At 38.7% G+C, this 14,298-nt stretch overlaps 1 protein-coding gene across 4 annotated transcripts in view; it reads left to right on the top strand.

Annotated features, from left to right (window-relative positions):
• Kiaa0586 (KIAA0586 ortholog) overlaps positions 1-14,298 on the top strand; it is a 91,285-nt gene that overhangs the window by 66,120 nt on the left and 10,867 nt on the right. For all 4 annotated transcript variants that reach the window (XM_027418208.2, XM_035445471.1, XM_027418207.2 and 1 more), the window contains 2 exons: positions 7,078-7,232; positions 9,418-9,526. In XM_027418208.2, coding sequence (XP_027274009.1) covers positions 7,078-7,232; positions 9,418-9,526 — 264 coding nt within the window. The remainder of the gene's footprint in view (positions 1-7,077; positions 7,233-9,417; positions 9,527-14,298) is intronic.

Here is a 14,298-nt window from a genome sequence, read left to right as displayed (position 1 = left end):
TAGTCAGGCCTCCATGATTCCCTTAATCTATTTTTTCATGCCTGCAAAACTAGTGATGCTGCTACTAAGTTCTGCTGCTAGCTTGGGATGGAGCCTGACCCCCTCAGACCACAGTTATATCTACTTCTGTATGTCGACCCTGGAGAAACACTTCTAGGCTTTCAAGGAGCAAGGGAACTGCTTCAGCAGCTGTCTGTTTCGGGCTAGGTGCTCCTTTCCAATGAATTAACACTGTTCACAAAGTGGAGCTTTCAGTGAATGGAGTCTTGCCCTCAGGACACCTTTTCTGTTGTGTTAGAACAAAGTAGCAGGCTTCCTTAATGGTGCTAGTCATGTGAGCAGTTAGAGCTGCTTTCAAACTGCCTTGACTATTTTCCTTGTAAAACACACATTTTAACATCTTTCTGCTTAGCTCTTGAATCCTTCACATAGACCTAGACCTAGATGGAGCAGTTACACCACATCCTGAATGTGCTCCTGTCTTGGAATTTCCTATGCCAAACAAATTAGCCCTTTACATTTACGTTCAACCCCACTCAAGTTCCCATGACACAGATCTAGCCAAATTCTTTGCCAGAACATCACAGGAGTGCCATTAACCCAGTTTCCAACAAGCGTCCTCGTTCCTCTCCGAAGCCTTGTAAACCTCCACTGTTTGTGTTTCTCTTGTTAGCTTGTCTTCTGGGCCCCTACTGGGCCCCTAACCTCTGCTTATAGTATTCTAGGCTTCGATAGCCCACTGCTGACAGCCCTTCTTCAGTATTTCCATAAACCAACTCCAAAGCCTCAAGAACAACATGGTTAGGTCTGTTACAGCTACAGCCCACTTCTCAGTACCATCTTCATCATTCTGTGTCCCGTTGCTGTGACAAAAGCAACTTAAGGGAGACAGTGTGTATGTGGGTCACAGCTCATAGAAGGGAAGGCATGGCAGTGGAAGGGTGAGGCTGCCCAGCACATCAGCCACAGTCAGGAAGCAGAGAGTGACGAGTGATCACGTTCAACTCTCTTTGTCCTTTGTATTCAGGCCAAAGCTGCAGCCACGGATGGTGCTGCTCTCTTACCGTGCCTTCCCTTCCTCACCAGCATGCCCAAGACTGTCTCCTAGCTGATCCTAGGTCTTATTTAATTGACAGTGTGAACCATCACAATGTATGTCCCCTCCTCATTAGACTTCATTTTAGTGGGTCTTAAAATTCTGAGACAAGTTTTTGGTCAAGTTGCTTCTATTAAAATGTACTGATGAAAAACTAATAGCTTCAAGGTCCACAAGCCAAAATATTTTCCCTCCTTGGGTGGGGGATTTTACTGTGCCTTGTTATTAACCTAGTATTGAACTTGAATGGCCAATTGAGACAAATAGTTTTATGACCATCCCTGCAGGTGTAACGATTACACTCACTTGGTTTTTTTGAGCATTCTGGGCAGATGTGGTGACCTTGCCACCTTCAGCAGCCTCTCTGTCTGTGGCCTCAGTGATACACACAACAATCTGATTCATATGAATAGCAAAATGATTCAGACAAGGAAGTCAGAGAAACTCTCCAAACACAAAGGCTTACCTGGAACCATATTAATGGTGGCAGCTTCACCAAATAGGATAGTGGAGGGCTGTCTTCCAGCTTCCTAGCAGGTGATCAATCTTTTCCTTCCAGCTGAACAACTTTGCATGCAGTGTAAGCTCTGTGACAGTATAGTTCAGGGGCCTTGCCAGCTTTGATTTGGCCTGAATGATTCAGGATAATCACATGAGCAGTGAAGCCAGCTGCTTCCATTGTGGGACATTTTTGTTGTTGTTACAAGGAACATCTTGGACAGACATGTTCTTGACATTGACACCTACATAGCCACCAGGAAGAGCTTCAGGTACATTTCAGTAACTTTATACTTCAATTGTGACATTGACTAGAGCAAAATTAACCACCAAGCAGGTGTGATAACACCAGTCTCCACTTGGCCCACAGCAACAGTACTAATACCACCAATTTTATAGACATCTGGGAGAGATAGGCAGGTGCAAAGGCTTGTCAGTTGGACAGATTGATGGTGGGATACATTCCAAAGCCACTTGAAATGTGGTTGCACAGTCATTGCTAGCTTTAATTTTTTTTTTACATGCATATACTGCATGTATATTTGTATGAGGGTGTTGGTACCCTGGAACTAGAGTTACAGACAGTTGTGAGCTGCCATGTGGGTGCTGGGAATTGAACCTGGGTCACCTGGAAGAACAGCCAGTACTCTTGACCGCTGAGCCATCTCTCCAGTCCTCGCCATTGCTATCTTTATGAGTGACATTGCATCCTTGACCCAAGGCATATTAGCACTTGGTACCAGCATGTTGTCAGCATTTTAAAGAGAAATTAACACAGATGCTGCCATGCCAGGTTCATAGCCAGTTTTCTTTAAAAGTTATTTTCATTATTTTATGTGTATAGGTGTTTTGACTAGGTTCTCTAGTGTTCAGTCTTAGCTCCTTATGGCCTCTGAATTTGTAGATTTTTGTCTCTTGCTCAAATCCCAGAATTCTTAGATGCAGTGGTCCTGCTGGGTTTTCCCTTATTGATATTTGAACATGATAATTCCTTGACTTCTCCATCCTGATTATTGTTTCAATATGATTGGTTCAGTCTATCAGTAAAGCTTTCTACTTTGCTTTTTATTAGATTCATTGTGGTTTCCCCCCAGAAGATTTATTTATTTATTTATTTATTTATTTATTTATTTATATGGATGATCTGTCTGCATGTACACTTGAATGCCTATAGAGGGTATCGGATCCCATTATAGGCAGTTGTGAGCCACAATGTGGGTACTGGGAATTGAACTAAGGACTCTGGAAGAACAGCCAGTGCCCTTAACCACTGAGCCATTTCTCCAGCTCCTGAGTATTGGGGGGGGGGTTCATTTTAAACATTTCTGGGGTTTTTATGCTTGTTTGGGTGGTTTGTTTTTTGCTTTTATCTCAGTTTCCTTGCTGAAGTTTTGTATTGCTAATTTTCTCATCTGATTTGCTGGCCTTTCCCTCTGTGTTGCCAACTTTCCTTTCTAGGTATTGGATTGAATTTGTCTGTTTGTTTATGTCCTCTTTCTGAATACCATAGATTTACCACAAATGGAAAATTCCACATTTGGCCCCATGTGGAATTCTTGATTTTCAGCAAGATTTCATAATTGTCTTCATATGGATTTTACTAATTTTGTTCATAGTTTATAGTTTTGATCATGATAGTAAAGAGTTTTTCTATTCTTCTTATTGCTATAGTGAGAAAAGCTAATAGTTTTGAATATTTATGTATCGTCCAGTCATGGCACCAAAGACCCTTAATAATTCTCTTATTTTAGGAACACCAATACTTTTTGTTCTATTCATCTATGAGACTGGAATCTTCAGTGTTTACCAGATCATCAGCAGAGAACGTTTTTAATATTTTTCTTTCAACATTCAATATGCTAATTCTCAATGATTTCTCTAGATAGTCATAGAAAAATGTTGGACAAATGACATAGGATTAACAAAAGGAGTGCCAGAACTTTTAAAAAGCAAATATAACCCCAGGAACATTAGTTACTCTACCTTTTGTATGTTGTTGCCATTATTTTAATTAATCTTATGTTGCACTGGCTAGTTAGCCAGGTAGCCATTTTGATAATTGCTTTGTATATATTAACTAGTAAAAATTAATGACCAATGGATATATTTGGCTTTATGCAAAGCCCATTAAAAACTTGATTTAACATAAAAACTTGATTTCACATAAAAATTTGATTTAACATAAAACTTGACTTAGTATAAAAACTTGAATTAATATAAAACATCAATCAGAGAGTGATTATTTGTTATATCGAGGAAATTGTTAGCTGTTCGATTCCAATGAAAATGATTGCCTTTAAAATGAAAATGTCTATGGTGTTATTAAAATACTTCATTTTAAACAATTTAGTTCATGAAGAACTCTTAAAGTCTTTCATATTGATTAAATGAAATTATCCTATCTTTAAAAGGTAATCAGTAATAAACAATTTTCTTAGAACTATTTGTGGAGGGAGCTATCTGGCTCAGGTAGGAGCACTTGCCTTGAAAACATGAGAACCTGAGACTGAACCCACACAAATGCCAAGCATGAGGCTGGGGATGGCTTAGCATTGAAACCAGGTTGCTCTTGCAGAAGATCTGGGTTTGCTTCTCAGCATCCGCATGCATCAGCAACTTCTGTTCCACAGGGTCTGATACCGTCTTCTTGCCTCCGTGGGCACCAGATACGCACATGAAGCACATATATACATGCAGGCAACTGCACATACACATAAAAATTTTAAATCTTTTTTTTGGGAGGGGTTGTAATGCCAAGCATGATGGTATACACTTGTAATCTCAATGTTGGGGCACAGAAGGATCCCTTCAAACTTACTAGCCAACTAAAGTAGCATAATTCTTGAACTTCAGGCCAAAGAGAATCTTAAAGGAGATTAACAACATTCCCAAGGATGGAGACCTGAAGTCATCTCTGGATTCTACACAGTCAAGCACACATGAGTATGTGTACCCACATATAATTTATTAAAATATTTTAGGAAAACCATGAAATATGAAGCCAGGAGCTAGAGTTGCCAACGTTAAGTCTTTGCTGCTTCTTAGCTTTCGGATAACTCATTGAACAAGAAGTAATGTATGAGAAAGCACCTGGAGTATAAAGAACAACATTAGCATACAGTGATGTCACTTACATAGGTATTTCTGCTCTCATCTTTTTACTGATTTTGTTGAGGTGACATTTAGATTAGAAAAAGGGAATGTGATCATGTGAAGAAAAATGCTATAGAATGGAGGTAATCAATACCAGCATTTTCTAACCAGGAGTTGCCCTTTCCTTTAGTATTAACTGTTTTTCCATTGACATGCATTCATTGTACATAAGGCAGGTTTCATAAGAACATTTATTTTATTTTTGGTTTTTCAAGAAAAGGTTTCTCTGTGTAACACATCTGGCTATCTTGAAACTTGCTTTGTATACCAGGCTGGCCTCGAACTCCCAGAGTGCTGCCTGCCTCTGCTTTCCAAGAGCTGGGTTTACAGGTGGGAATACCAACACCACTTGGCTTTCATAAGAACATTTTTATAGCACTCTATAATATATTTTGGCCATGCCCTCTCATACCTCTTGTGGTAGTTTTGTCAATTTGACACAATCTAGAATTATCTGATGAGGGAATCTCAATGAGGGATTATTTAGATTAGCTTGGCCTAGGATTATGGATGGCTTTGGGTATCACTGGGAAGGCCCACCTACTATGGTGACACCAGTCTCTGGAGAGGGCATCCTGGATTGTGTAAGAATGGAGAAGGGAAGCTGAGCAGCAGCTTCATGCATTAGTTCTTTGGTCCCTACTTTGACTGTGTGTGTCATGTGACTAGTGCTCTGAGTCCCTGCCACCTTGACCTCCCCACAAGGGCTGACTGTAACCTGGCATTGTGATCTAGATAAACCCTTTCTTCCTTAACTTGCTTGTTTTCACAGCAACAGGAAATGAAACTAAGACACCCCCTGTCCTCCCCTTTGTTACCCTTTCTCCTCCTGTTAGTCCCTGTTCTGTGCAGGATTGCATTTTAAATAGAAAGTATCATATGGAGTCTGACTTATTAGTGATAGGAAAGCTAAGTGGGAATATTGTGAGTTGTGTGGGAAGGGGTGGACTGCATGCATGGGTGATGTTGATTGGACCTTACTTGCAATATTCCATAGATTTTTTTAACATAGCTAATTTTTGCATTCTCTGTGAGCTTTGCTTTAATATAAATACAAGCTTAATCCCAGGTGTTGGGGTGAGGCTCTCTGCTGCTTCTGAGTAACTGCTTAGGAATACTGGCAGTTGTAGTTTGTTGCTTGTTTTGTTTTGTTTTTCTCCATTTATTTAGTTCATAAATAAAGTCATGCACAATTATGATACACAATACAGTATGTTCACAATGGCATGGCTAAATTAAACTAATTATCATGTTATATCACACATATTCATCATTTTTGTTTTGAGAACACTTAAAGTATACTATCTCATAACTTTTAAAATAGCATATTGTTATCAACCATATTTATCATGCTCTCAGTAGACCTCAAGACTTCACAGAGTCCATGCCTCTTGCCCAACTGCAGTTTTATATCCTTAAACCAATCGTTTCCCCATTGTTAAAAGACCCACATTGAAACCTAATAGCCACAATTCTGACCTCTGTTCCCATAAGTTCATCATTTCTAGGTTACACATAAAATTGAAATTGTGTGACATTTGTCTTCCAGTGTGTCACTTATTTTTTGTTTTGTTTTGTTTTTGGCAAGCATATAACTTTACTACTTACTAAAGATGAAATCAAATTTGCATGCACAGGTGAGCACTCACTGAAACACCTTGGATTCATCACATATTTGAGTTTCAATTAGCATATATATATATATATATATATATATATATAGAGAGAGAGAGAGAGAGAGAGAGAGAGAGCAATAATGGCAATATGTTATGCATCAATAGCAGCAACAGGTTTTCCAGGTTCTGCAGTCATTTGAACAAAATTGTAGAGATATCCAGCACACTCCATTTAAAAACAAACAAACAAACAAACAGCAACAACAAAGTAAAAAACAAAATCCCAGAAAACAGCAGTTCTGTTACTCTTGTGGTACTTGGCACCATTTTTTTTTTTTTAAATTAGCTTCTCAGTCATCATCTGGGAGGAAACCATTTTGAGCAACATCATTAAAAACAGCTCTGATCAGGCATGGTCACTACTATGTATCATAAAGCAGGTCCACATATGAGTGAGTACATATCATGCTTGTCTTTTTGTGATTGGATTACCTCGCTCAAAATGGTTTCTTTGAGTTCCATCCATTTTCCTGCAAATTTCAAGAGTCCATTGTTTTTTTCTGCTGAGTAGTACTCCATTGTGTAAATGTACCACATTTCTCTATCCATTCTTCGGTTGAGGGGCATCTAGGCTGCTTCCAGTTTCTGGCTATTGCTTGTTGTTTTTCTAAGCTAACTCTGACAATTTAACTTTGGTTTACATGTTTGCCATAGGTGATATTTGTGAAGATTCACGTGCCAGTCATGGTCCAATGAGTCTAAGGGAGTTGGAGTTACAGCCCTGTCCTAATCTTGTCTTTCCCATAACACACATGACAACAAAAGGCAATGGTGCTAATTTACCAGGAGCAGCTGAAGGCTTTTCTCAGGTAACAAAACAAGAACATTTGTGCTTTACTTAGAATGAGAATTGTGACTCTGTGAGGTTAAGGAGCCTGGTCTACATAGCAAGTTCAAGGACAGCCAGTGCTATGTAGACAGACCTTGTCTCAAAACAAACATAAGAAAACCAGACCGAGTTCAATCCCTAGAACATTTTTAGGGGGATGGGAATGGCCGAGCTCCCTATGGTCCCAGGGTCTTACTATGTAGTCTTGGCTGACCTGAAGCTCCCTATAGAGACCAGGCTGGCCAAAAACCTCCTGCCTTTGCTTACTGATTGCTGTGATTAAAGGTATACCTCCGTATGGCCAGCATTTTCTAGAATATTCTAAAGGAGGAGGGAGAAAACCAACTCCACAAGTTGTCCTTTGATGTGTACATGAACACTGTGGCAGACACAGTCCCCTGCCCACACAAAATAAACAGATTCAAAAATAAAAACTATATAAAATATCTGACACCTAACTAAGTTGCTATTATTACTTATATCTCTATGACTGTATAAAACCCAGCTCAGTAATTTGTACCTATTAAGTATTTGATGTTTATAGCTTTCAAATATAAAATATGTTCCATGAAAGCATAACATTCTTATAATGAGTGAAGCCAATGGCCCATGAAAACTTGTATATTAAAAAATTATGATAATTGTTCTTAAAGATCTTAATCTAAATAAATGCTCGTGGTAATAAATACAGTTTTGTATTCATGATTAGCAATTCATTCCTCATTGTGAATTAATATATTCAATCAGTATTCATTACATGGTATTTTATAACATTGGATGGTATCAGGGAAGAAAATTAAAAATATATAATAAAGATTGCTTATGGAATACAACATTATGTAGGGTTTGTTATTGCTAATCTGTTCAAGCAAGGATCAGGAAAAACTAATAAATATGCTAATAGTGCCTGTATCAAAGGAAATGTTTTTTAACTAAGAGGCAAGAACTTCCTGGATGTGATAGTGAAAGCACTGTTCATGAAAAAAAGAATTTAAAAAATTGGTTTACCAAAAATAAGACTTCTATTCCCCCCCAAATAAGAACCTACACCCCCAAACACAATATTAAGAGAATAAAAAGGCAAGCAGTGGAGTGGGAAAAGATAAATCCAGACCATAAAAATGAACCAAATAATTAAATAGTAAACAGATTAATTTAAAATGAACAAAAGATTTGGGCATATACTTCATCCAGAAAAGATATCTAAGCAGTCAATTAGCATGGTATTAGACATTAGGAAATGCAGATTAAAACACAAGCTACCTCTGTGCTCATTAGAAAGCAAAAGTCGCAGAGGCTGCCATGCATTTGTTGGCAAGGATGCGGAGCAGCTGCTCCAGTACATTGCTGCCTGGGAATATGAGATGATACAGACACATAACTAACACATGACCTGTACATTTGACTTCCCAAGCGAATATAGAACAGAGTGTCCATAGGAACTTTATATTTGTAGTAGCCCCAAATTGGAAATAACACAGTGTTCATCAGATGGTGACTGGACAGTGTGCTTGGTTCTGTACTCTAGAGTGCCACTGCTCCCAGTGCTCTGTGAGTATAGGGAGCACAAGAATTGGATTGTTTTGTTTTGTTTTGTTTTTACAAAAATTACCTTGAGTAAAAGCTAGAGCCTTCTCCCCACAAAAATATATACTCAATGATTCCATTTAATAAAATTCTAGCCAAATACAGGGACAAACACTTGTGATCCTAGCACTCATGAGGCTGAGTCAAAGGTTCACAGGTTTGAGGCCTATGTTGGCCCCTCAATGAGACCATGTCTCCAAAGGAATAGGAGAATAAAAACAGAAAGAAAGAAAAGCAAAGCTAGAAGACACAATCTAATCTGTAACAGAAAACATTTCAGTTGTTGGCTTTGAATAGTGGGAGAGGATGGGATGGATACCTCTGTTGAACTCACTGTCAACAGCATTTGCCACTCTGGAACCACACGTGCCATAATCCCCGGCATCTCCATTATCTGAGAAGTGATGCTTCCAGGAGCTGTGGACTTTGTCACACCCTCACTGTGTATTAAGTCAAAGGACAAAGTAGCTCTTTGAAAGCAAGTCAAATTACTAGATGTTTATGTAAAATAACCAATTTAACTCAATACATTTTTAACTTAAAAATAATATTGTGGCTTCATTTCTTAAATTCTTTAGTACCAACAAAAGCACGAACCAGACATTAAACAAGTTGAACACAAGCCAGTACAAAGTCATCTAACCTGTGTACGAAATAAATCTGACAGTTCACTTTCACAACAGCAAGGTAAGCTATTTTTGTAACAAATGGTGATATTTTATTTAAATAAACATATTTATTAAACATTTGATTATATTTATCAGATCAAACTTGATGTCCTGATAATGAACATAAAATATATAATGAAAAAATTTTATATGAACCTCACCTTTGTCTCTAGGTTATTTCATTTGTTTTCTCTCATTTAGTATATTTAGATGGAGAACCTTGAGTTTTGACTAAGACAAATAAAAACCCAGTAAGCTATAAATAAGTCATTTATATATATATATAAAGTGTCACTCCACAATGGATATGTATCTCTGTATAGAGTATTCTTGAATGGACATCATTGCTTTGGCACATAGTCAGAACCTTTTCCCATAAAATGTGTGCATTTGGGTTTTATTTTTCCTTCACTCTTCTGAAATTCTGAAACATTTCCAAACATTTCAGAGAATAGAAGAGGCAGCATTCCAAAATAATCCCTGGGGCCCTTACGACCTTGTGACCTTGAAGGAATTCAGTCCTATCTCTTGTACACAGAAGTCTTAAAGACAAGGAAATTGCCCCATCGCAAGGGTTTCAGAACCACGTCTTTTCTGGCAGTAAATGGCTCTACTATTACTTGAATTCTAATTATGGCTATTTTACAGTGGAGTTACCATGTATTTTACTTTGAAATGCATAGTAGCTTAGTGTTCAAATATAAAGAAATCAAGCAAATTACTAGAAATAACATCACCTTCAGTGAGCTGGCTCCCAATGAAAATTGATGCAAAACATGGTGGGACAGATGCCTCTTGCACTACATGGTTGAAGAATTGCCAAGATCTTGTTTTATTTCCAGATTTTAACATAAAGTAAGCCAAATTTATTATTTTTACAGTTGATATCTTTGGAGTATAATAAGTATACTCCAAAGTATACTTTGGAGTATAATAAGTATAATAATATTCAAGCCAGGTGTGGTAGCAAATGCCTACAGGCCCAGCATTTGCTAGACTGAGGCAAGAGGTTAATTTGGGCTGGTCTCAAAAACAGAAGGACTAAGCAAACCAATAACAATGACGAAATCCTTTCATGTGTTGCTAATTTTTGGGTATGTTCTTTGACATAGGATAGAAGCTCTGAATCAGTGTACTAGTCCTGTGTCCAGTGCTTTTTCATGAGAAGCAACTTCTTCAAAAAGTGGATTTTTGTTTCTGTTTTTTTTCCCTTTTTGCTCTTAGTGTTCTATTTCGGTGAAGAGACACCATGAACAAGGTCACTGTCATAAAAGAAAGCATTTAGACAGGCAGTGGTGGCACATGTGCTTAATCCTGTCACTCAAGAAGCAGTCATCACTAAGACTGGCCACCTGAGTTCAGTCCTCAGGACCTGCTTGGTGGAAGGAGAGAACCAATTCCTGAAATTTGTTCTTTGCCCTCAACATGTGCATATGTATTGTCTTTGTGGGAGTGCGCACACAAGCGCGCACACAAGCGCGCACACAAGCGCGAGCACACACACACACACACACACACACACACACACACACACGTAAATAAAAGTATAATAAAGACTGAAGGAGGGGATGGAGAACATGTGTAATATATTACCTAGGAGAGAAGTATGCATAATTATGTTCTTTAAAATGGACAGAATACACAAAGGGTTTCATTAAAACGTAAACAAGCCTTGCAGGTGGAGGACAAATGTCAGGAATCAGTTCTCTCCTCCTGTGTGGGGTCCTGGGATTAGATTCTGACTGGCAGCCTTGGCCATAAGAACCTTTACCTGTTGAGCCATCTTGCAAGCCCTCCAAAATCACTGAAGTAACTATGTGTAGATTGACAACATCTTTATGATTTTTTTATTAATGAAGTAAATGGTCCTGGAAGTAGGAAAACTGTCTCCAGGGCATCCGAACTAAGGGTTGGAATTGTTACTACTGGTAGCATCTACTCTTCTAGTGTTCGAGGGTCTCTTACACAACAGAGCCATCCTCTACAGAGATTAACTACAGTTACAAGTTAATGTGTTACCAGTGCTTTTCTTTTTTTATCTTTCTAGACTGGGTTTCTCTGTGTAACAGCTCTGGCTATCCTAGAACTTGGTTTTTTAGAGCAGGCTGACATTGAACTCACAGAGATCCTCATACCTCGGCTTCCCAAGTGCTGGGATTAAAGGTGTGCTCTTCTAAACAACATAGTTATTTATTAAATGCTTTAGTAACTTAAGTTTTCGGTAAACAAAAATTAAACAGCATTTCAGCCAGGATAGCAGTAAAATTTTGTCTTAGTCCATGTCTACCTGTTTACATACTGAAAACCAAGAGGCTTTTTTATTTCAATTCAGCATAAGAATAAAGAAGTGTTTAGCATGGAGTGTGCTTGCAAAGCCAGGCACTCCTGTGTTAGTTGTTGTGTCTGAGACAGTGCTTCTAAACTTTAAGAAAAATGAACTCTTCTAATTATTTGAAACACAAATTCCAGGCTTCCCCCTGACACTAACTACCTAAGGTAGAGTCCAGAGGTGTGAAAGCTTCGCTGGTGGAAGTAGTAGCTATAATTAGCATGACTGCATGGAAGAAATTGTTCCTTTTACTGAGTTATGATGTAAGCAGCTGTTCCTTTAACAGGTAGGAATTGAACCTGTGCTATCCCTGAGCTTTAATGATGTTGGTGGGAAAGTGCAAGCAGGATATATGTTCTATGTGACTTTAGGCACTTACATTGACTTTCCACAGCACATTTGTTCTTCATGAGTGATTATAAAGTTATGGATAGGGACAACATGTTTAAATTTATGTGTTATATGTGCATACTGGCTTCTTCAGCAGTTTCCCTTTGACTTGTACATTGTATTGTTAAATCTAACAAACTATTGGCAAGGGTGCTTCTCATGCTATATTTATATTTGTTAGCAGATAATATTTTTAGTAAATTGTATTCTGTCTTGGTGTGTGTGTGTGTGTGTGTGTGTGTGTGTGTGTTACATATATGAGAACATGTGGTAGGTGTCCATGTGGAAACTAGGAAATTACCTCAGGTGTTTTTTTGTTTGTTTGTTTTGTTTTGTACAAGGATTCTCTGTATTGTTTTGGAGCCTGTCCTGGAACTCTGCTCTGTAGGTCAGGCTGGCCTTAAACTCACAGAGATCCGCCTGCCTCTGCCTCCCGAGTGCTGGGATTAAAGGCGTGAGCACCAATGCCCTGCTACCTCAGGTCTTTTTATTTCAGCTAGGCTAGCTGGTCAGAGAGCTCTCAGGGTCTGTCCATCTCCACCCCTATGTCTGGTGTCATTGCCACATCTAGCTTTTATGTGAGTGCTGGGGACTCAGCTTGTGTGGTGAGTACTGGGACATCTCTCTAGTCTCAACTCTCGAGTTTTTAAATCCAAAAGAGAAGGTGATTGTTCAAGACTTAGCAAGCATATATAGACTGTGACACCCTGGTTCAGCCTGGATGTGAGTACATGTGAGAGCATTGGAAAACTACTAGCTAGGCCTTTAGTCCCAGCACTCGGGAGGTAGAGGCAGGCGGATCTCTGTGAGTTCCAGGCCAGTCTGATCTACAAAGAAAAACCCTGTCTCAGAAAAAAACAGAAAAAAAGAAAAACTACTGAATTTCTCAGAAAAACAAAAGACAACACAGGAAATGTCTTTAAAAATAATAATAATAATAAACCAAATGCTTTCTTAAAAGATGTTGGTGTGGAATCATAATTACTCTTAAATTACTTTAAGCTGGAGTGCCAAGTGCTCTGTAAAATATGTCATAGAACAGTAAAGCTACTAATGCATGTACATGGATACACACATGCTAGCGGAAGGATGGGCAGGAGCTGTCACCACCAAAAGTCACCCTAAAATTGTCAGCTCAGACATAACTAAGGGAACATGGACACTTTTTCCTGTTACTGTAATTACAGTAATACATTATTATCTATGAATCCAGGAACATATTTAGATAGCAGTATAGTTCTATTGGGGGCCTTTGATACCAATCAGAACTTAGGCAGTCCTGGAACTCCGTGGTGGCTGTTTTCTAATTGCTGTGTCAGTGATCAATCATCTAACAGTGCCAGTTTCCTGGAATAGTTTAGTTTGTATCATAGCACTTTAAAGGAAACAGCACAAAATTAGTTTCTATGACCCCATTATTTCTGTGGTCTCACAAAATATGTATATTCTGCAAGTGAAATTTATTTTGGCAAGAAAAAAAAAGCACTACACCAAACTAGTTAATGAATGTAAGAATTTAGAAATCAAAACTTTGTTTAATGGGAGGAAAAACAATTCTTTCAACCATGTCCACATGGCTTCTTGTTTATATCAAATGTGGGTGACTGTTACTGTCTTCTGTGAATTCTCTGGGGCAGGGGCATGACTTTGTTGAATGAGCCAATTGTTTTCCTTTGTGTTGCCCATCTCATAAGTTCCCATCTGGTTTGTATCAGACTGTTTTCACAGCCAACAAGTGCTGCCTTCCCTGTGTCCTGACACTCAAGAGCTGTGTGTGTGTGTGTATGTGACGGCCGTGCTAGCAGGGTCTGTGCAGTGGGGCCTCACAGCTTGGAGCTGTTATCAGAAAAATGGTGACGTAGAACCCGGACGGGTCTTATTCCCATTGGTGTCATATGCAGTGAGCGGAAACCCAGCCTCCTTCCCCAGGCCTGAAACTTACAACAATGGCAAATCTTTCAAGCTCCTGTTTTAGGACATGGAAGATTGTTGTTTTTATTTTCTAGTGGCTTCCTGTGTGTGAAAGCTCATTTTTCATTCTTTGACTCTTATTCTAAAAGCTACCAGGTCCA

The sequence above is a fragment of the Cricetulus griseus genome, chromosome 5, assembly GCF_003668045.3.
Source record: "Cricetulus griseus strain 17A/GY chromosome 5, alternate assembly CriGri-PICRH-1.0, whole genome shotgun sequence".
NCBI lineage: Eukaryota > Metazoa > Chordata > Mammalia > Rodentia > Cricetidae > Cricetulus > Cricetulus griseus.
The sequence above is the reverse complement of the archived record's forward strand: the minus strand, read 5'-3'. Positions and strand labels throughout refer to the sequence as shown.